Consider the following 23,576-nt stretch of genomic DNA (forward strand, 5'->3'; position numbering starts at 1 on the left):
TCAGAATTCCAAAATAGCTCATCAAAAGATTCATTGCAAAAGGCTAAAGAAAAATTAAAGATGTAAGAGGTTGCTTTAAAAAAAACCCATAAGACTGACGTCACTCCTACTGTTCTCCCCTTTCCTCCTTCGAATGCTCATTCTATTAATCCTGTGTCTGAATTGTTTTTTCCACTCTGAAAAGACTATACAACTGTAAACAAAAGACTGCCAAATTAATGGCCTTAGAGACACCCCCATCCTTACCTTCAAAGGAGGGCCCCCAAAGTTGACAAAATGGAGGGGTTTTCTTGCAAACTGCTAATTATTCCTTTAAACAGCCCAGGGACACTCTGGTAGATACCAGAGCCTACAGAGGGGATCTGAGGAACACTGGCCGAAGCCAGCGACAGGTGAACATTCTTACCAGAAACAGTTCTTCTGAGTCTCTGTCTGTAGTACCCAGTCAAGAGAGGAAAATAAAATATCACTTGTGCCTTCCTTTCCAAATCCAAAACCATTGTTCGTTGATTCTTTCTTTCCCAAGGATACTTCCTGCCTTTTAGCTTGTCTTGTTTTGCATAAAAGGGTTTGGCTTTCTGCCTGACTGGGACAATCATATTGTTGGTTCTTTCTTTGGGCTGTGTTTGGGAGTGGCTCTAGATTTTGGGAAGGTAATACCCTTTGCACCCTCTTTGGGGACCTGTCTTATACCAAGGGGAGTTATGCAATACCACCAGAAGAATTTAAAATTAGAAATATGTACCCAGGGGCGCCTGGGTGGCACAGCGGTTAAAGCGTCTGCCTTTGGCTCAGGGCGTGATCCTGGAGTTCCGGGATCGAGCCCCACATCGGGCTCCTCTGCTATGAGCCTGCTTCTTCCTCTCCCACTCCCCCTGCTTGTGTTCCCTCTCTCACTGGCTGTCTCTATCTCTGTCAAATAAATAAATAAAATCTTTAAAAAAAAAAAAAAAGAAATATGTACCCAAAAGGAAAGAAACAAATTGAGAATAATGTATTTGTACAGATGGATCGATCTATGATGTCATTTCAGTTATAAGCCAATTCTTGGAGGAATTGAGAGCAATGATCCTAATGTTACAGATTTTTCACAAAACAGAATTTAGCTCTAGAGGCAATTCAAAATTCACTATTCCTTCATCAATCCCCAAACTTCCCCTGTGTATCTTAAAAGACTTGTAAATTATTGACCTTAGGAAACCCAAGCCCTTCTTAGAAGAACTTATATTCTTTCTCCGTCCCTTGCTGTATACATTTTATCATGTCTTTGAAATATAAACACAGCCCACAATCACCTGAGACTGAAGGAAAAAAATAAAAGGGAATAAGGTCTTTTTATTGTTTGTTTTTTCTTCTGAACCAGATTAGTTTAACTTCTTGCCCCACTTCCCCTCTAAACCCCTCACCCCAATTCTAGACACCATCCCCAACTAATCCTATATTTAACACGGTGGAAAGCAACTCCCAAAATGATTTAACATATTAAAAAAAAAAAAGTAAGTAACTCCTACTATTACTGTTTCAATGCCCACTTTTATAATAAATGGTAGTTTAAATGTCTGAATGGCCCCCTCGATTCCGAGCTCCAAATGTAAAGAAGTGTGCTCAGTTTTCTCACCTGTAGATTGGGACAATATTGTTCTTTTGCCATAAATTAAATATAACTACATGTGAAGTTCCTAAAATCAGTTTTAACCATGTCAGTTTTTATATCTTCCCATCAGAACAAGATATAAGGCAAAACTGTGTTAGTCATAACTCTGCAGAATACGGAAAAATATTTAAACCTGAGAATTTCGTGTGGTGTAGTAATGTTGGAAATATTAACCTAAGATTATCCCCCAACACATTTCCTTATGATCCCAGGATACTGAGTTGTTCTAGGAAAGGGAGGACACAAATTATCCTAAAAGAGTTAAACTTCTAAACACATACTTTGTTATTGTGGTTAGACTCACCTAACATAAAATTTACCCTTTTAACCCTTTAAAGTGTTCAGTTTTGGGGCACCTGGGTGGCACAGCGGTTAAGCGTCTGCCTTCGGCTCAGGGCGTGATCCCGGCGTTATGGGATCGAGCCCCACGTCAGGCTCCTCCGCTATGAGCCTGCTTCTTCCTCTCCCACTCCCCCTGCTTGTGTTCCCTCTCTCGCTGGCTGTCTCTATCTCTGTCGAATAAATAAATAAAATCTTTAAAAAAATAAAATAAAGTGTTCAATTTTGTGGTGCTGCTTACATTTGCAGTGCTGTACAACTGTCATCACTGCCCAGTTCCATAACTTCTTCATCGCCCCAAAAAGAAACCCTGTTCCCCTTGAGCAGGCACTGCCCCTTCCCTGCCCACCCCCGCCCCCCAGGCCTTGGCAGTCTATTAATCTGCTCTCTCTATGGGTTACACATACTTAATCTCATCCCAGAAAATGGATTTAAAATCCAATGTTCTTTGAAATTTTCAAGACACAAACTTTTAAGAGAGAAAAGTTTTTAGGAGGTCCTCAACTTAGCTTCTAAAGGCAGGAGCCACTTTGATATTCTGCTGATACCCATTTTTTTTTTTTTTTTAAGGGAGAGGTGGGGAGGGGCAGACAGGGAGAGAGACTCTCAAGCAGTCTCCATGCCCAGCACAGAGCCCAACATAGGGCTCGATTTCACAACCCTGAGATCGTGACCTGAGCCGAAATCACGAGTCAGACAAGAGTTGGACCGACTGAGCCACCCAGGCATCTTACTGCAGATATACATTTTATTCGAAGAGGGACAGCTACAAAAAGAATGCAACCCCACTTTCCTTCTAGCCATAGGTCAGGGGTCAACCTGAAGGACTGGAGAAGAACAGATTGGGGGAACTTAACATGCCAGTGAGAGCCACGATGCACCCAGACAGGGAACACGGCTCTCATCCGGACCAGGCTTGTAAGGTTGATATCAGGTCCTTAACTAAAGGTTTGACTTTACCCTGTGAATAGCAAAACTCCAGTGACGTTTTTTAAGCAACAGTATGGCATGTCTAGAAATCTGCTCGGGGAAACCACAACCCATACAGAAGAATTCACAGCTAACACAGTTGCCTAAAATCCATAGTGGTCAACTTTGGTCCTATATCACACCACTGGGGATACTTGCTTCAGCTCAATGCCGTTGAATTCCATGCTCTAGCTTTAATCAGCTGTGGGGTCTTGGGCAAGTTACTCAGCATTCTGGGGAAGATAATCGTTCTCTGTAACTTGGGAACAATAAAACCTACCTCTTAACATTGCCTGAGGATAAAACAAGAGGGTACCGAGGACCAACTTGGCACAGTGTTACTGGTTAGAGTGACTAACATTTAGAACTGCAGTTCTCAACCAAGGGTGACTTTTAACCCCACTCCCCTAGCCCCTTGGGACATTGGGCAATGTCTGGAGACATTTTTGGTTGTCACAACCCAGGCTTAGGGAACAAAACCTTTAAAATACAGTTAAAAGGTCTCTTGTGCCCAAACTCTAGCACAACCTCTTTAATTCCAGGGACAAACATAAGTCTTAAAAATCTCCACAAATATTAGTAAGATTTTTGCCATCCTGATGTCCTTGGAACGTGGCAACAATCTGCTCCTAAATCAGAGAAATTAAGGTGGGTAAGCAATGGCTGTAGATGAAGTGAACAGCTGGGGCTGTAGGGAACCCCAGATCCCTTGGTGCTTCTCAGCTCCCTGAAAAACCCCATTTCCCCCCCACATTCCTTCACCCACCAGAGTGCATTTGAGATGACTCAAATTATGAGTAGGCATTGGTAGGGAAACTTCTGTAACATTGCAAAAACAGTCTACCAGCTACGTCTGACTTGTCAGGTCCATAATCCTGAAAAAACTGTTTTTATTCCCAGAGACCTCAGACATCCCTCTGGACCCTTTCAACACCTGCAGCTGGACTTCATTCAACTGCCATTTAATATGGGTTATCTATACGTTCTTGTTACCATATGTGTATTTTCCAGATGAGCTAAAGCTTCCCCCTGCTGCAAGACTGATGCCCTCACAGTAGCAAAGAAACTGGTAAAAAGCCTGTGTCCCTCTTGGGGTATACCTTTCATGATCTCCCATGATTGAGGTACCCACTTCACTGGACGTATCATATAAGCCTTAACAAAAACCTTACAAACTTCTTAAAATTTGATCAGTATACAACCTTCTGCTTATCCTTTGTCATCTCGTGCTACTATGGCCAGCTACTGTAGGTCTCTAATGTCTTATACTCAAGCCTATCAGCAGTAGGTTAAAGAAGTCTTCCCAGGTCCCAGTTCAGAGAATCTAACTTGGTCACAAGTTAGAGCGTGGTGATTGGGTGTTCTGAAAAAGATGTCCCTCAAGCCCCATTTGAAAGGGGATCTTACCAGTGCTCCTGTCCACTGACTCTGTTTCAAAACTAGAAGGTGTGGAGCCTTGGGTACGTATCACATAGCCACAGAAGTGTCCACCTTACAAAATCTGGAGATCTCTAAGTCAGACTGACAAGGAAGAAAAGCAGCTGAAATCAGGATGCACTCCTTCCACTCAAGAGGACAGATAGAGACTTCATGTATTAACTAAACATGAAATGCTTTCTCCTTACTTTTCTGCCATTTACCCTGGCATTGGCCTGGAAAGATAATGCCCTCATCTTTATCTCCCAGGCTATTGTTAACGCAGGTAACCTCTGGAGTTTAGAACAACCTTTTATTTCAGACTAGGAGATTCTCTAACTGCCCTGTTTCCCTGGTTAGAGATAAATGTAGAGGCCTAACTTCTTAATTCTTGGAATGATTGCAGAATCTGGTGCTAAGATCCTGGGATTCTTAGATTCTCTGGCCAGCAAAGATCCTTAGATTCTCTGGCCAAAGTTGTTCTTGATAGTGGGATAACCCTTGACTCTCTTTTAGCAGAGCAGGGAGGTGTCTGTGCTGTGGCCAACACCACCCGCTGTACCCAGATTAACACTTCTGGAAAAGTTGAAACTCAGTTATGTAAGATCACTGAACAAGCCACTTTGAGTCAGGAGGGAAGGGAAATGCAGAAGACAAGTTAACCAGAGTAAAGCCATTTTGGTTTTAGGCTGACCCTTAACTTAAAAGTCAGCAAGTCATAAAAAAAAGTCACGAGATCTGACTCATGGAAGACCACCAGACAGTAAAAACCACAAGGCCTCGGCATTCTTAAAATTGTTCCCTGTACGTAATTTCACAACCCTAGGACAATGGAAAAACGAACTGCCCAATGTAAATGATAAACCCGAAGTTAAAGAGTAAGCCCCTCCCCATATGCATAGCGAATATTTAAAATGTACAAAGCCTTTGGTTAGAGGCAAAGGGGGTTCCTCTTCCCTCTCTGGGAGGAGAGGCTGCTACTTCGTCTGTGAAGTATACTTGATAAACCTTTCTTACTTCTGTACTTGATAAATCTTTGGCCCTTCTTCTAAATGGCTTGCTCTTGAATTCTTCCTCAGGCAAAGCCAAGAACCGTCCTGATGAGGAACCCAAGGCCCTCCCTCCCATTTTGGTTGTCTTTACTCCCGTCACCCATATGTTGTCACTGCCAAGAACAAGTCCCCCACACGAGGTGTAGCTGTCCATTACTGTATTGCTCTTCCTACTGGGGAGATGACCCCGACGGGCCATGGTGTTTCTTCCGGGGAGGTGATTCCCCCTTGGTGACACGTTGACCAAGGCTGCACTAAAGCTGAGCTCGCAGGGGTACCATTCTTTATATTGCACTGAGGGTGACAGCCATTTGTTCCGGTAAAAGGCATCCTCCAAATAGTGTTGGTGGGTTGGGAGGGCCTTCCCCCCCCTTCTATGGAGCTTTTTCTGCATCTCACCCATTCTCTTCCCAACACCATCAGATTCTCACATCATAAACCCAGGTCAGCAATTTATTGTCACCTCTGTCAAGGTAAGCTCTCCCTTCGAGACCATTGATGTACTTTCCTACTTGAACTGTATCTCCCCAGTGGAGAAGTTTTGGGTCTGGAAGCAGGCACTATTTTATACACAGGGCATAGAGACAAAACAGAGAGCAAATTCTCTCAAAATGCTTCCATTCTTTGGGAGGCAGGGACGGATAATAAATAAATGCAGAGGTAAGTAAGATAATATTGGATAATGATGAGCGTTACAGAGACAAAAAGCCAGGTGAGGTGATGGCGTGTGGCCCCTAGGGCTATTTTCAGTTGGGGAGTCAGGGAAAGTGTTCCTGATGAGGTGACATTTGAGCTGAGGTGTCATCAAAGAGGTGAGTACCACCTACAGGCATAGCAAAGACCAGAAATGGTCAGTGTAACTGGAGCAGGGTTGGGGGGGGGGGAGGCGGGAAGTGGTGGGAGCTGGAGGGGGCAGGGCCACATCATGGACAGATCAAGCCTAACACCCCCAGAACAATGAGCTGTAAGGTCTCTTCCATCTTCACCATTCTCAAGTCCTAAATTAAGATTTAGAAAGCTCTCTATACCAAATGTGATTCCATAATTTGACAACCTAGATTGTGTGACAATGAGTTTTGAGTTCTCTTATTTTTTTTTTTTAAAGATTTTATTTATTTATTGGACAGAGAGATAGGCAGCCAGCGAGAGAAGGAACACAAGCAGGCGGAGTGGGAGAGGAAGAAGCAGGCTCCCAGCAGAGGAGCCTGATGTGGGACTCAATCCCAGGACTCTGGGATCACGCCCTGAGCCGAAGGCAGACACTTAACGACTGCGCCACCCAGGCGCCCCTGAGTTCTCTTATTTTGATCCAAGTTCTTAATCACTATCAGAAAAGACAGTTTCTGACTTTCTTATGGCCACAACTTTTCATACCATATGTTTCCCTCTGGTACAACCTTATATAGACCAAGTCTGTTAGAGGAATATTTCTGTGTGAAGATTAACACAATTTACTGATTAATATCTAAATGGACATTTAGCATATAAATGGAGCCCAAGGGTCAGGAAATGAAAATTCTTTCTTCATTGTCTTTTGTAGACACTGTGCCTACCCCAGACCGGTGATGAGGAGGAAAGAGAAAGGCTAATTTTCCCTATTGATGCTTCTGTTGTTTCAAACTATTCCTTCTGCTGTGATCCCCCAGGCAACAAATGAAGCATTGTGAAGTCTTTAATGGTTCTCTCAATGGGCAATTATACATTTTTTAAGATAATTAATCTTGTCCATAGTGCAGCTGATTACATTCATTTATGAAAATGACTAAAAATAGCGAGTCGAAATTTCTTCTGCCTGGTTGTGTTGAGCGAATCATCAGAGTCATAATAGAAAGCAGAGCAGACCTGGCATCAGGAGAGCTGGAGTTGAGTCCAGCTCTGCTCCGAGGAAGTGATGTGACCTTGAGTACATGACGTCACCTCTCTATGCCTCTGTGTTCTTACTTGTATGAAAGGGAGAGGAACACTGCACAGTATACTGTCTCAGAGTTGATGGGGCTGGTGTGTTACGGGAAGAAGCACCCGTTTTTTACCGAGGGGGCATGGAATATACATGTATGTTTTATGATTCATCTTTAAGTTGTGCTCCTTTGATATATCTGTGATATGTATGTTTCACAATAAATTTCTAAAGCCGTCAACAAATACTTGTTGATATACTTAACAAAGTAGACACAGGTGTGAGTTTTCCTCTGGATCTCCTAGCAAACAGACTAAGCCTAGGTAGAAGACAAAACAATCTTTCCCCTCAAATCAAAACATGTTCTTTTTAAAAAGAATTTAATTGAAAGAGTAATGAGTGAAAATTTCTGATGAAACAAAAGGATGTATCATGTTTAGTAGTTTCCTCCCACCCTAGTCCTCTATTCCCCCCTCACTTGAGGCTTTTCAGGTTTCTTTCAATACATATTCTGTTTTGTTTTTTTAGAGATTTTATTTATTTGAGAGAGAGAGAGACAGCTTGAGAGAGAGAGAGATCACAAGCAGGGGGGATGGGTGGAGGGAGAAGCAGTCTCCTTGAGGCACTCGATCCCAGGACCCTGGGATCATGAGCTGAGCCGAAGGCAGACACTTAACTGAGCCTCCCAGGCACCCTCCATACATATTCTGGAAAGCCAAAAACATAATCTTGAAAGCAGCAAGAGAGAAGCATATAGAAACATTTGTGTGCACACCACTTTTTTTACATAAATGAGAGGACATTATACATGCCACTCAGTACTTTGCATTTTTTTTCATTTATCTTGGAGATATTTCAATGTCATTCTCGCAGATCTAAATGCTTTGTTTTTCGTTGTATTTCATTCTGTGGATATGCTACACTTCATTGCACAAGACCCTCTGATAAATATTGAGGGTGTTTTTGCTCTTGCCCACATTTCTGCAATGACCATCTTTGTACTTCTGTCTCCTCACGCGCATATGGATACATCTGAAGAATAAATCCCAAAGTGCAGTTGATGGATCAGAAGGTAGACCCATTTAAATTTTGGTAGTTTTTGCCAAAATGCCCTCCAAAAGGGTTAGTATGGCTTCACACTTGATCAACAGGACGAAAGAGTGCTGCTTTCTGGCCGCTCTCAGGATATGTGCTCTGTTAGTCTTTTTATTAACAAATCTAAGAAGTGGGAAATAGCATTTCATTGTTCGAATGTATTTCTTTAACTATAAGTGAAAATGAAGCACTTTTTTTTTTTTCTCTGAACTTCCTGTTTGGGCCCATTGCCCATTTTTCTTTTGGTTTCCTGTTCCTTACGGCAATAGCTCTTTATATACCAGCGCTTCACAACTGTTTTTCAAGGTCTATGGTTCTCCTTTGTTGTTGCCTGTAGTATTTTACCTCTCGCAGAAATTTTAAATTATCAGACAGTCGAATTTAAACATTCTTTCCATATAGTATGGGGGTTGTTTCTTTCTTGGAAAATTCTTTCCTACTCTCATGCCATTATAAATTTTTTCCCCAAGTTTTCTTCCAGTGCTTTTCTGAGTTTGGTTTTTACTTTTAACTGTTTTATCAATATCGCTTAATGAACTTATTTAGTGTAAGGAGTGAAGTAAGGATTCAACTTTTTGGTTTTCCCCCAGATGTCTATCCAGTTGTCTCAAATCCACTTCTTAATAAGTTCTCTCCATAGTTTTGAAATGTCACATTAGTGGGGTCTAAAAATTACTGAATCTGTAAGTAGAAAACAACTGGATGGTAAATTGATGAATTGACTAAGTCATTCTTGGCATGTTTAAGGAACTAACACAATAACATAAATAGCATGTGCTTACCATGTGCTGGGCCCTGCTCTGAGTGTGTTGCAATATTCACTCATTTAATCCACATAACCATGGTATAAGGTAGGTGCTATTAGCTCCATTTACAGATAAGAACACAGAAGCACAGAGAGGTTAAGTAAGTACCCTCCAGTCACACTGCTTGTGAGTGGCAAAGCCATGACTTGAACATAGGCAAGTTGACTTCAGAATCCATTCTTCTGTCTACACTCTCTGTTGCCTCCACGAAACGGAAAATACTTTTGGGTGTGCTTCCAAGATTGTTCTAAGAACTTCACATAAAATGATTTTACTCTTCACAAAAATCCTAAAAAGAAAGCACTATTCCCATGTCCATTTTGTGGATGAGCAAACTGAAGCTGGGAAACAGAAAGGGAAAGGGGAGTGGTGGGAGATGAGTCCAGAGAAGAAGGAATTTTGTTCTATCTTTAGAGCAGCAAGGAATCAGCAGGGTGTGTGAATCAGGGCTCACCCGCTCAGATTTGGTCTTTATGACATTCACTGTGAGCAGCATGGAGAGTGGATGGGGGAAGGGACTGCGAAACGGGTGTGGGGAGTCCAGACACCCGGCTGATACCATGCCGCAGTGACCGCCTGCCACAGGCGGCCATCCAGTGATGAGCGGGCAGTATCCACAAGGCACGAGAATGACTACCATCTGTGGCGGCATCCGCATGCCGGGGACAGAACTCAGGACAGGTGCTTACAGGATTTACACTTTTCAGAGGAAACCAAAGTATCCGGAGGTTGAGTACCTTGCCTGTGCTCGCCCACTAGTGGGTACTTACCCCCAACTACCAAGCCCACCCTCTTTATTCCACACAGACTGAGCCCTTCAGATGCTGGAGGGCTGGCTCATGACAGCCTCGAAAATTGGATTTAGCAATTCCTTCGCCATCAAGGAGATTTGGTTGACAATACTGATAGATGAGCTTCTGTTATCATATATCTTTGGGTCTTTTAAGAGTTTCTCTTTCAGTTGAGGCTAACTTTTCCTCAGACTTCTGCATGTTCTCCTGAGGTGACTCTGTGAACCTTTGTAACTGCTCTCGTCTGGATGAAGGGTGGGTTCAGGGCCCGCTGTCTTCTGTGCTGCTAACCGCCCTCTCTCCCTGCAGATCCGGGTGATGGTGGACCTCTGCAACAGCACCAAGGGCATCTGCCTGACAGGTAGGCTGGCCTGGCTCTGCGAAAGTGGTGCTCACACCGCACACACGTGTGCTAGCGAAAGGGCCAGGGCAGAACGAACACCTAAAAACACATACTGGTTTACTTTTACCAGATGTTTTGAATGAGCTGAAAATCAATTGTAATATAATTATGAAAAATAATATTTTTGGTATTGCCATAGAAATATAGCCACAGAAAATAATATCCAAGGTCTTGGATAATTAGAAACGTGTGGTACCTTGAACTGGGGCCATAGATGTTTTCCTTATTCACATTCATTTTTAAAAGAGAAAAGAAAGAAAGGGGTATTCTCTTATCAGAAGGAATTATTTCCTTATCTTATGGCATGAATGGAAAGTTCTAGAAGCAAACTGCTACTTAGTCAAGAAAACCATCTTTATGAAGAGTGCTCTGTATGTGGTGTCTACTGTGTGCTGGTGGGATGGAAGGTTATATCATGGCTCCCCTCCATTCAGGAAATCAAGGACAAATAAACAGGAGGGAGGGAATCAACAAGGAGGCACATCAAGCCAAGGGACACCGAATGGCTAATGGGTTGCGAAGGGGAGGAGGAGAGTGTCCTTGCTATGACCACGTGCACCTAGGTGTCCTGCCTCCTGCCTGAGGTGGGGGGGGGGGGTGCCTGATTCCTGCCTGGGGGCGTGCCTGCCTCCTGCTGAGGGGGTTGCCTATGTCCTACCTGAGGGGAGGAGCCTGATTCCTGCCTGGGAGGGGGTTGCCTGCCTCCTGCTAAGGGGGGGGGTGCCTGTGTCCTACCTGAGGGGGTGCCTGATCCCTGCCTGAGGGGGGAGTGCTTGCTTCCTGACTGAGGTGGGGGGGTGGTGCCTGCCTCCTGCCTTCGGAAGCTTGGGGCAAGGAAGAACACAGACCCCAGAACAGTCACTCAGTTTGTTTTACCCCAGACTAAGGAAGGCTCTGGCCAGGCCCAAGGATGGGCCTACGGAGCCTGATTTCAGATACAGCATTTCGTGCCTCTCCCGCATTCTGAGGCAATGGGGAAATGATCTTTGCATTAAAAATCTGATATGGAGTAAATGCACAGCTCTCGTGAACTTTAAAACAGAAGCACGAGACTTTGAAGCTTCTGTTGAACCTTCTCAGTGTCTGGCCTCAGGCCCTGGGGAGGTCGCGTTGATAGGGCGCCACTGGCGGAGAGTGGCGGAGAAACCCTGCAGTGTGCATCCAGCCGTGAGAAGCCATCCGCTCGCCAGCATCCTCCCCACGACCGCTCATTACCTGCCATGCACTAGGAGCTTCGTGGGAGTTGCTGAACCACTAAACCGATGGTGGTCTATGGAAGTGATTAAATCAGGGGCGGTGGGCTGGTAAGAAAGACACTTCCCCGAGGAACCCCGAGTCCAAGTCTGCCTCTTGTTTGCTTAGTTTAGTTTTAGAGAGAAAAGCTATAATCCTATGGCTTCTTGGAAAATGCTAATTGAATTACTCAACTCACATTTCGGCCCTCACAGAAAACTAAATATCTTCGGAACAGCTTGGTCCTTCACTCTGAAACTCTTGGGTCTTAAGCACCTTTCTTCCATCTTTGGAAGTCCTTTTCAGAGTTCCCCTGTGTGACAGTAATGAGCGCTAGAGAAATGCTCAGATGGATGGAATGACAGGCACAAAAGCCCCGTTGAGAGGCACAGGAAAAGCCTCTTCCTTTTTTATATTTATTATAGAAGTGATAGAAGGAGAGCCAGGCTGTTCGGTGAATGCAGATGGAGCTGTTAAGACCACTTAGGGAAGAAGGGGGAGGGGGGCTGGGGATCACATCTGTGCTGGAAATGGGTCGAGGAGGTTGTTCTTTGGCACCTCGAAATCTTTTCAAAAATCAGCACCTTCTCCCTTCATGCCAGCTTGAAACTGGGCCCCCTTTTAACGCAGAAAGCTCTTCAATTAAAACTTAGGTATGAAAAGTACAGGTTGCCCAGTGAGGTCGTACCTTGGGATAGACCACGCCGTCTGCACTGGGGGCAGGAAGGTGACAGGACCCGGGAGTGAACTGGGAACTACAGGGAGAAGGGCAGAGGGCCTTGGTCCAGAGCCCCAGGAAGATGCGGGCAGGAGTGGCTGCCGGAGCAGACCCCGGGCTCGGGTCCCTTGGCCTGAGAATAAGATCTAGCTTTAGACGGGACTGACCTCTGAAAAAGCAGGCCCTGCAACTTGAGGCTAGTCTAGCTCTGACTGTGAAGCCCCATCCCTGCTCCTTTCTCTGGAGACAGCTGTGGTTGCTATGGAGACAAGGACAGATGTGTGCAGCCTGGAACCTCTCAGGCAAATAGTGAGGGCCCTTCAGCTTCTAGAGTAGTTACAGGTTTTGCTAGTGCCGTTTGTGCTTTTGAGTACGAACAGCATGCTTTTCGGGATGCAGCCTGTCCCTAAGCCCAGATGTCCTTGGGACCCCAGAGACATATCTTCTGGAATAGCAGGTATCTTGAAGAAGGCAGGTACTTGGGTAACTCTTCATTTCCAGTGGACTCTGCATATGGGCTTTTTCAGCAAATGTCTAAACTATCCCATTTCTGAACTGCTTCTCAGGGCAGAGCCACTTTGCATCCATAGTTCCTGTTCTCCTTACAGCCGCGGGACTCCAACCCCACTTGTTACTCCTCCTTACCCTATACCCGGGCAGACATTGAGAATGGATCACAGCCATCACTGAGCATGGCCTCATGTAATTCTTTTCTGGCATTCCAGAAAGCTGTACTAATGGATAAGAATTGGCACTTGAAATAAAACCTATTTGCCATCCCTACTCTAATTCTTTAAGGTTGCCACGCCATAGTCCAAAGTTGAAATGCACCAAATAAATGGGATTGGACCAAAGCTGCGGTTTAGTGGGGATGTGTGTGGGAAGACGCCTTTCCACATTAGGTGCCCTGGGACCGGCCCAGCCGTTGGCAGCAGGGGCAGCCACAAAGGGTGTAGCAGCACACAGAGGTGGGTCTCGAGGCCTCAGAGCTGTGGCCAGGGCAACATGTGGTAAACCGACAGACAGGCTGTTCTCAGAAACAGCTGGTATAGCTGCTCACGCTCTCGCTCAGCTGACCCCACTGAGCGGCTAGCCTGTTGTTTAGAGTTGGGAGATTCCAGCTCCACGTGTGGGAGCTAGGGCCCTCTCAGGCCATCCCTGAAGGACGGCCAAGTATTCCTGACTCCCCAGGGAAAGGGGAGCCACACTGCCTTTGGCTAGGGCTCCCGTCTGGGCCCGAAGCTGTGCTGGCTGGCCTGAGTCCCAAGCCCCGGGGAGTCCCTGCTGGGAACAGGAGAGGAAGAGAATCAGGGCTATCGATCTCACAGGGGCCAGGCCTGGCCTTATCAGGTTTGAGAAGCTGCGTCTTTTACCAGCTCTTTCTAAAGTGGCAGAACCAGGCCTCCCTTTCTGACATGTTTCTATTTGGAGTTTTTCTTTGGGGGCTTCTTTGTGTTCCTCTGTCAGCCACATCCCTCGTGGTCATTGCTGTGCTAAGCAGGTGCCTTGGGTCTGGCAACAGCGATTGTGACACCATCCCGGGTGTAAGGGGAAAGTAGTAAAATCTTGCCCTGTGATTTGGAATGGCCGTGGTGAGAGGAGCCATGTGGGCAGGCTCTCTGGAGACTGTAGCTTGAGCCGCTGGCCAATACCCCGCCCCCCCTTCAGAGACTGGAAGTGAGTCTTACACCTCTTTATTATTCCTTCCTCATAACTGTTGTGCCTGCGTTTCCTGTCTGCATTGAAATTCTTCTCTTTGTTACTAGCAGAAACCTGCTAAAGCTTATTTGAGAAAAAAAAAAAAAAGGTCAAGGGGTTACCAGTGATTGTAAGGATAGAGGGATGTATTTGTCAAGATAGGTTAGGCCACGCTCTGGTCATAATTGAACCATAAAACCTCAGTGGCATAACACAGCAAAAAAGGCTTTTTTGTCCTCAAAGTCCGGGACACTCCAAGTTGGTTCTGGGGACTCCGGGGTCCCAGTGCTGCCATCTTGTGGTTCCATCATGTCAACACCAGTCACCGCCTCTCCTCTCCTCTCTGATCATCTCTCCCCGGGCTCTCTGGATTGTTTTACCTTGCAGGGCCATCCCCAGACCTCCAGTTTACATAACTAGGGGCACTGCGGGTCAGTCTTGGATTGCAAGGAGAAAAAAACTCTAGCGGCGCAGGTCCTATAGCATCCACCGACTTCTACCTGATCCTGGTTAGGAATGTGGGTTGGGACACTCTGAGCCACCTGGGGCATTTGTGGGGCCCCGTGCAAATGAAAACGCAGAGTTCCTTGGTCAAAAAGCAGGACAAGCGCTTCCTCCTTTCTTCAGTGGTTTTACTCTCCACTTGCTGTAGTGGGGCTTTTTATTTGCTATTTACTGCCATTGTCCTCCAGGTGTGGGATTCTCATAGAATGGATACAAGCCCTCACCAGCACAGGAGACCCCACTCTGTGATGAAGGCATTCAGGGCACATGTCCAGCCCAGGCCCCCACCAGTGTGGAAGGTGACAACAGTCCTTGACTGGGCGGGGAGTGGGGCAAATGCATCAGAAGCCCAGGAGGCAGTGTGAAACAGGGAGGCGGTGGGAGGCAGGACCACGTAGGAACCAAGGCTCAAAGTCCCTGAGACAGGCTCCATTATCCCATTGGGCCAGCCCCGCATACAGTGCTAACATGAACTTGGCTGTCCATGTGTATCCCCAGGGGTTCTGTTAGTGAAGAAGAGAAGAGTCAAGAGCTGAGAAAACACCTTGAAAATGGTTTTCTCAAGGCCCAGTTGGCACATACTATTTGACATTTGACATTATTATAATGACACATACTTAGGGCTTCTTCCGGTGTAAGGGGCCCTTGGGCAGCCCTGCAGGCATCCCGAGTGGGCGTCAGGATACAGGCTCACCATCACGATAGCACTCTGCTTCTTAGCTCTTTGGAAGTGTTTGTCTCCTTTCTCTTCTGAAATTCTCTTCTCCATTAGTGTCAGGTCTCAGGACCCCCTGGATTCCCTCCTATGCCTTTGGTTCATTTTCTCTTTCCTGGTGCCTCTTCTATCACCTGCCTTCTCCAGATGTAGTGTGTGTCCCCCTCTCTCTCCATCCCACAACTTCACTTGACATTTACTCTTGCCTCCAGACTAATAGCTCTCAGCCTTTCTAGGAAGGGAACCCTTTAGGACTCTGTTGATAGTGACTGATTCTTTTTCCAGAAAAGTTTCACATCTGGTCAGGGGTACCCAGGACCATCCGCCTCCCAGTCACCTGTGGTGCTTGGTGAAAATGCATGTTCCTGGGCCTCACTCTAAGTGCAAACTGAAGGGCGCCTGGGTAGTGCAGTCGTTAAGCGTCTGCCTTCGGTTCAGGGCGTGATCCCAACGTTCTGGGATCGAGTCCCACATCGGGCTCCTCCACTGGGAGCCTGCTTCTTCCTCTCCCACTCCCCCTGCTTGTGTTCCCTCTCTCGCTGGCTGTCTCTCTGTCACATAAATAAATAAAATCTTAAAAAAAAAAATAAATGCAAACTGAATTAGAATCTCTAGCTGGGGTCTGGGTATCTGCATTTTAACAAGCATTCTAGGTGATTCTATGGACTCAAATGACTAAGAACTGTAGCCAGTAAGTGTCAATGAACCTCAGGTCAATGTCAGAAAACCCTAATCTACACATTTCGCCATAGTGACACTTTTGGCCATGACCAAAGTGTCCTAAATGTACGGCTCTAGCCAGGACCTCTCTCCAATACTCCTGCTGCATAGAAATGGTTATTGGGCTGTCCCGAGAACTCTTGAAACCTACATAGACAGCCGATTCCTGCTTGGTGACCTTTTTCTACCAATCTGCACATCTGAATATGGTTCCATCTGTAGTCAGGAATGATGATTGATTTCTTCGGCCGTCTGTCCACTGTTCCCATCACCTCCTTACGTGTCTGTACACACAACGCGCCATCTGGTGGTAAAGTCGTGCAGCCACAGGCTACACTGACCCTGGAAAATGTGGTACCATTTTCATCAAATCATTTTTGCTCAAATTGGAACTGCATGTATAGAAAGTATACGTTCATACACTTCTTCCAAGAGTCCTCATGTCTCCTTCCATCCATATCCTCGGTTCCCCATCATCCAAGAGTCCTCCTCTCTTGCCCCTACCCAATCAGATATGGAGCCCTGCTCATTCTTCTGCTGAAATACCTCTTGAATTTCTAGTTTTCCCTACAACTCTATAGTTACCAACCAATTTGTCCACAACCTTGCCCCTCATTTTAACTACAAAGATCCTCTGGGTGTTTTCTCCCCATCCCACCTCTCTTTCTCTCTCTCATCTTGTTCCCTGATTGTATTCAACTTCCATCTACAGAGAGGATCTCAAAAACACTGATTCACGGTGTCAGCCCCCACTTAAGACCTACTGTAGCTCCCCACTGCCTGGCAGACACCACCTACACCTCTCCTCTTGGCATTCAAATGCCGCTGCCCCACACCCACCCTGCCGAGTGCTGACTCAGCCTCATCTCTACACATGCCCGCTTGGCCAATCTTCCTCCTTTCTCTCACCCTGAATCATGGAAGTTCCCACCCCTGTGCCTTTGCTCCTGCTGGTCCCCCGACCTGAGCTGCCCAGCCCTCACCCCTGTGGCCGTGTCAGGGCCACAGCTGAAGGCTCACCCTCTCTGGACATCTTCTCAGACGGCCGAGTACCAGACCACCCCAGTACCCTTTGGAGGGGCTGCTTCTCTGTAGCTTTCTCCTTCATGTTTCATTGTGGTTTCAGGGTGTCTTCCTTGTCTAGCTAGATTGTAAACACCAGAGACACAGGGACCACGATTGCTGCTGCGTGGTACACACAGTAAGTGCTTACTAAACGGTGGTCTTCTGAAAAGTCACAGACTTGGATTTGTAGAAAGACCTTTCTACTCCAATATGGGTAATCATCATATATGTTCTGGAGAAACAGAAGGACCTCAGCCGCACATGTTATAAACCCATTGGCTTGTCTGAGTGCTTAAACAAAATAACTGACAATGAGACTCTCCTATTTGTGGAAGCAAAATTGTTTTGCAAGATTCTGTGTAAATGGTTCATCTGAACCCCTTAGATCCTTGGGTAATTACACACTAAGCAAGGTGTTTGTTACCCGATCTGGGCTGTCAGTTGTTCTCAGGCCTTTTGTGCAACAGAATAGGGACCTGAGAATCAGCTCCTGCTCTCAGTCGCCCTGGGTGGCCTGCAGGAGACACCTCGGCTGAATGAGAGCTCTTGGGACTGCTTTCTCACGACAGCCAGACCTCAGTCCTGCAATGACAGCACGACCAATTCCCGATGCTTACCTGGGCCCGGGCTGCACTAGCACCCTTCTGCGTTCTAACCAAGCCTCATTTAGTAAAGCTGAATGTTGAGAGATGACTGATTTATGAATCTATGGTGAAGCCCACTCAGAAATTATTCTTAATCCACTGAAACCCAAGCAGAAGTGATTTTGATTGGCAAAGTGTTGAATTGCTTTTAAGGATCTTTTGAGTGAACGTGCTGGGTTCTAAATAAAAGGCGTGGAGTGATTGCTTAGGGCCAGTAGATGGTTAGTACTTACTAAGACGGGGTAGGTGCTCTTTGATTTGGGGGTTGTGATGCTAGCTTCACTTCCTTCCAGCCATGCTTTATCATCTAAATTTCTTTTTCTGTTGTAGGACCACCTGGCCCACCAGGTAAGAGCCCATGGATTTCCTTACTTCCTGGGGAGGTTGTGGGGGGCTAGTTCCCCAGGATCACTCAGAGGGACTGAGGTGGGAAAGGGGGAAGAATCTGGAGTGTGTCCCCCTCCTTGTCTCTACCCAAATCATAAGCTCTCCTGTCCCCTCGCACTTGAGAACCTGCCATTACCATTCCCCATCTGTCACTGCATTGGGAGCGGGGGTGCAGCAAAGGTGGAAAAAGAAGGGGAAGAGGCAGGAAAAGATCTGGAAAAGGCATTGATGCCTATCCATTTGCTAAAGCAAATCATGTTAAGTTCAGTGACAATTTTTTAAAATGTGCTTGTTTCCCATGTTTCGACGCAGGACCTCCTGGAATTGGTGGGTTACCAGGACACAATGGATCAGATGGACATCCTGGTCCCCAGGGCCCAAAAGGAGAAAAAGGAGCAACTGGAAAAAGAGGAAAAATGGGTATTTTGGCAACTTTCTAGTTAATTCTCTTGTTGCTTATCTCAATTATTGCTTTTCGGATGGGCCCAAGCAGGATGCAGTGGGGAGAAAGTGTTTCCTCTTTGCCTGCAGGACTGCTCTAACTCTCGCCAGGAAGCCGCTGTGTGCTGAGGTGCCAAGGGCATGCTTTTGGGTGAAACCCTGACAAAGGTTTACATCTCCCTGGATAGCGGCCTCCCTGGGAACTGATTCCCGCTCTTCTGCTTACTTTGGAAGCAGACGGAGGGATGGGATGGGCCAGTGCAAGCAGCCCTGGGGAGGGATGCTCCAGGGGCTGTGTAACGGCCGTGTGTGCTGACGCCCCAAGTTCTTTTGAGGCTCAAGTCCTGTGCTGTCCTCTCACTGCCTCCTCCTGCCCAGCAAATCCTTGTGTTTGACTGAAAATCAGCTGATCGATACTGGCTCCTAGGTGTTCTCAGCTAGAGGAGTAGCTAAACCATTTGGGTAGCAGGGTAGCGTCTGGGCCCCCCTTAGGCTGGCACTCTGATCATGTGGTCCCGGCGGCCGGCGTCTGCTGTCCTGGCATCACAGGATGATGACACCGTTGTGGCTGGTGTCTCCGAAGAGGTTCCGCTGCTCTGCAGTGAGGGGCAGCATTGCCACGAGCAAAGCCCTGGAAACATCAGTGTCAGACGTGTCCAGGGAGCAGTGAGAAGCAGGGGCTCGTGCAGAGCCTGGCAGGAGGCTGTAGGACGGGGTAGGCAAGTTCTGAGGGGCTCTGAGCACCAATTCTGGGGCGTCCACGGAGCAGGCCTAGAAGATGTAGCTGGCAAGAGCCAGCATGTGGCACAGTGGAGGCGTCAGTGCAGGGGGCAGAGAGACTCCCCAGGAGGCTTCCAGAAGGCCTGGCTCTGAGCCACTGCAGACCCTACCGACTCGACCAAACCATCTTGTTTATTTCCAGCCTCTTAGCTCTGCGGCACCAACTCACCTAGACAGGCTCTGGGCTAGAATAATTACTAGAACATTCTTCCAAATGGCACAGTACCCTCTCCCATCACCTCTGCTCTTAGAAGCACTTTAAGTGAGAACCAGTGGAAAGAGAGAAAGTTGTTAAGTGGCTCTGCCGCTTGGCCAAGCCGACATGCTCCTGTTTCCCGGGGCAGCCTCTGTGAAGATGGGTCCACACGGTCACAGTCAGCTCAGTCCTCACAAGGCTAGCCGTCCCAGCTTTAATTATGGAGCAGAAACGGATCCTTCCACATTAGATAATAATCATAATTATAAATGAGCATGGGCATTGAATAATGATGGCCCTCAGTGTGCAGACATTTGGTTTATCCCAGAAAGGCCCCAGAGATGTAATCCAGTCCTTTTCTGAGGATTCAGCAATGAATATTCTGAGAGCCGTCTATGAGGGGGAGGAAACCACCATGCTAGCTAGCATGGGTATGGAGCAGGTGGGAAAGGGGTGATTTTCGAAAAGCTTACAGATCCCTGGCTTTGAAGACGTGTGCTTGATATGTAGCCCACGACCCAGGGAAGCCAGGACAGAAAAAGTTCATTCATCCCTGTAAGACCTATTTATGTGGCAGGAACTGTTCTAGGTGCTAGAGATGCAGAAATGAAAAGGCTGACAAAATCCCTACCTTTGTGAAACCCCCATTCCAGTCTGGGCAGATTGACAATGAACGAGCTCAGTAAGTAGAAAGAATCATCTGTTATGCGGTGCTAAGCGCTAAAGAGAAAACGCGGTGTGGAGAGAGGGAATGACCAGTGTGTGTATGCGGCAGGGGTGGCAATGAGGGTGACTGCGGATTCCGGAGGCCTTTGAGCAAACACCTGGAGGAAGGGAGACAGGGAGCCGCGGGCTATCGGGGGAGGGGGCTCCAGCAGAGTGTGAGTCCGGAGTGCCCACAGGGTCTGAGGAACACCAAGGCGGCCAGAGCGGCCGGACAGGGGGGATGCAAAGCGAATGTGGTGGAGTCGAAGCCAGAGAGACAGCAGCCAAGTCAGCTTGGCCCTGGCATCATAAGAACTGTGGTTGTTACTCGGAGGGACCTGGGAGCATTGGCAGCCGCACGGAGAGCTGCCCTGCCTCACCAGGAAAGGATCCCCCTGCACCTGTGCCGAGGGAGGGCAGGGGGGCCGCGGTGGAGCAGTGAGAGGGGTCAGGATCCATTCGTCAGGGGAGGGGGACCAAATCCGTGGTCTCCTGGAGATGCCACAGGACCTCCAGCAAGGACACAGACCGTCCTCTGCTGCTGTCTCCCAGCGCAGGAAGCCTCAGGAGTCAGCAGCATGAGAACAAGAAGCCTCCACTAGGGTTAAGCAGAGAACTTGAGTCACTAAGGGCCCAGGCAGTTGTCCTTGCCGCAGGCCAGGGGAAGGGGGGACTAACACCATCCTAGAGGTACAAACACAAAGATTGTCTGACAAGCCTGGCTCTATGGAGAGGTTGTTGAAAGCACAGCTCCACCATGGGGCAGCTTCGGTTCTGACCTGGACCCTGAGCTCCAGCGTGAGGGCCCGGTCACCTGGCCAAAGCCCTGGAGCTGTGCTTTTCTTCCTCTGCTTCCTTCCTTTGCCCTACGATGGGTGCACACCCTGCCTGGCACTCAGTGTTCTTGCAGGGAGGAGAGATGAGAGCTGGTCAGGGGGCCTGGGCTCTGTTCGGAGAGCACTGAGAAGCCACTGACGGGTCTCAGGTAGGAGAGAGTGACAAGGTCAGGTCTGCTTTTCCAAAATAACACTGTGGCTGCTGCGTGGAGAGCACCCGAGGAGAGCAAGGACAGAAGGAGGGAGACAGTTCAGAAGCTACTAAGCGTGCACGTCGAAGGGATGGCAGGCCCGGGGATGGAGAATGTGGTGGAGTTGAGTGATATTCTGGGGGGAAATCAGCAGTACCTGGGGTGGGTGGATTTGAGGCGGAAGAGGAGGGGGACCCCAAGACCGACTCTGAGATCTCTGTCCCTGATGACTGCTCTGTCCCGAGGAGAGGAGCCCCATATCAACTCAGGTTCAGGGAAACAAGTGTGGCTCAGCATGGCGTGTGCTGAGTTTAAGGTGCCTTGAAACGTCCAGGAGGGATGTCAGGGGGGCCTTGGAGATGCAGTCAGGTCTACGGTCAGAGGAGACCCTGGGGCTAGAGTATACGTGAGGGGGCCAGTGGGCATGTGGGCATGGGCACCGTCACTTTTGGAGGGAGCTAACGGAGAGAAGGGCCTGGGTTGAGCCCTGAGAAGCAACATCTAATGACCAAGTAGGAGGGGGATGAGCCAGCAAAGGAGGCCAAGAACGGCCCTGAGTAGCAAGAATACCAGGAGAGGGTGGGAACATCTGTCAGCAAATATTTATTGAACAGGTTCCCAGCGCCAGTGGGGGAACAAAACAGAGGCAACCCCTATTCTGGAACTTTCCATCTTTGGTGGGAATGCAGAATTTAACAGTCGATAATCAAATACATCTGCAATCACAATGTGAGCTACTCGTTTGGAGGAGAGAGCAGGGGGTTAAGAGATACAGTACAGAGACGGTCGGGGAGGCAAAGTCTGAGGTCAGACTTGAAGGATGTGAGCGGGCAGAGGGTGGCCCAGGCGGAGTGCATGGCACCCACAAAAGCCCGACAGGTGTGGCTGGGGAAGGGAGGCCCTTCCAGAGCCTTCTGACTAGTAGTCTGGGTCTCCTGGTTAGCTCCCAGGGAGGCACTGCAGGGTCTCACACAGGATGTGACCTGCTGGGCCAGGGTCATGACTGTGGAGAAGGAAGCATGATTCCAGCTGGGAGTTTCAGGATCCATGGTGGTTTGCCAGGCAGGGGTGGGAGAGAGGAGGAGTGGGTGTGCATTCCAGAAAGAGGGGACAACAAGTACTGTTTCTAAAAATGGGAAAAAGAGCCTGTGTTCCACAGAGACAGTACTCAGGCTGGACTATGCCCTCTAGCAGTGCTCCTCTGAACAATAGCATGCAAGTAGCTAATATCTATTGTCAGGCATGCTACCATGGACTCTCTATACTTATCTCATTTGCTCTTGAAAACAACCTTAAGGAGATGGATATTTTTGTTGGCCATATTTTTTCCAGATGAAGAAGCCCTATCTTTCTGTTTCTCAAACAGGCCAAGCCCACCCTTGCCCCAGGACCTTTGCACTGCTGTGCCCACTGCCTGAAATACTCTTTCCCTGCTCTTCCTGCAGCTAGTCCTGGTGCAGGTCTCAGCTCTACTGTCACCCCTCTTCAAATTCGTCCCCCACCTCTGTGTCTAGCCCCTGCCTCATCAACATGGTCACATTCCCTGTTCTGTCAAAACACATATCCCTTCCCAGAAACCCTCTCCTTGCGTTTGCTTGTATATGCGCTGGTGGTCTGACTCCCTAGGGAGAATGGGAGGTCCATGACAGCCAAGCCATGTCTATCTTGCTTTGAACTAAACTCCAGGGCCTGGAACACACAGCCAAGAGGGACAATAAAGTCACTGTTGACACGAATGGATGTAACTTGTCCACTGTTGCAAAGGTCAGAAGTGGAGGAGGTGTCTCTGACTCCTGGACCCCTGCTCTTATACACTGAGCTTCCAGGCTGGAGGGCCCGGCCCCCAGCTGTGACAGCCGCGGCCCCAGAGGTGCCACAGAGCAGGAGCGGACGGGAAGGAGGCCTGGCCTTGGGAGCTAGTGCCATTAATTCCTGCAGGACGTAGGGCAGAGGACCCCTCCAGCCTGAGCCTGACACTGAGTCTTACGGGGAAGGCTGGGAGGCCCCCAGCCCTTCAGAGACGCCTGCACAACGTGAGCAAGAGTATGCAGCTCAGTGAGGAATAGCCTGGCAGGCGGGCGGAGTGGATGTTGTGCCTCTTATTTCCTGCTCTCCAGGCAGAGGAGGGCAGTGGAAGGAGTTCCGGGAGCACCTGCCTTGGTCCCCCACCGGCTCTGAGGCCTTGGATGGGTCACTTCACCATCGAGCCTTGGTCCCATCTGTAGAGTGAGGAGGTCGGGTTCCCACAACTCTAACATGGTTTCTAATTTTTAAATAGTTCTGCTCTAGTGCTTGTCCAGGAAGGAGCGACCATGTCTTAT

The 23,576-nt window shown here is 47.9% G+C and overlaps 1 protein-coding gene across 1 annotated transcript in view; it reads left to right on the top strand.

The window, feature by feature from the left end:
• GLDN (gliomedin) overlaps positions 1-23,576 on the top strand; it is a 63,495-nt gene that overhangs the window by 21,244 nt on the left and 18,675 nt on the right. The window contains exons 2-4 of the mRNA XM_026518474.4: positions 10,329-10,380; positions 18,050-18,067; positions 18,419-18,526. Of these exons, the coding sequence (XP_026374259.2) occupies positions 10,329-10,380; positions 18,050-18,067; positions 18,419-18,526 (178 nt within the window). The remainder of the gene's footprint in view (positions 1-10,328; positions 10,381-18,049; positions 18,068-18,418; positions 18,527-23,576) is intronic.

The sequence above is a fragment of the Ursus arctos genome, unplaced genomic scaffold (assembly GCF_023065955.2).
Source record: "Ursus arctos isolate Adak ecotype North America unplaced genomic scaffold, UrsArc2.0 scaffold_36, whole genome shotgun sequence".
NCBI lineage: Eukaryota > Metazoa > Chordata > Mammalia > Carnivora > Ursidae > Ursus > Ursus arctos.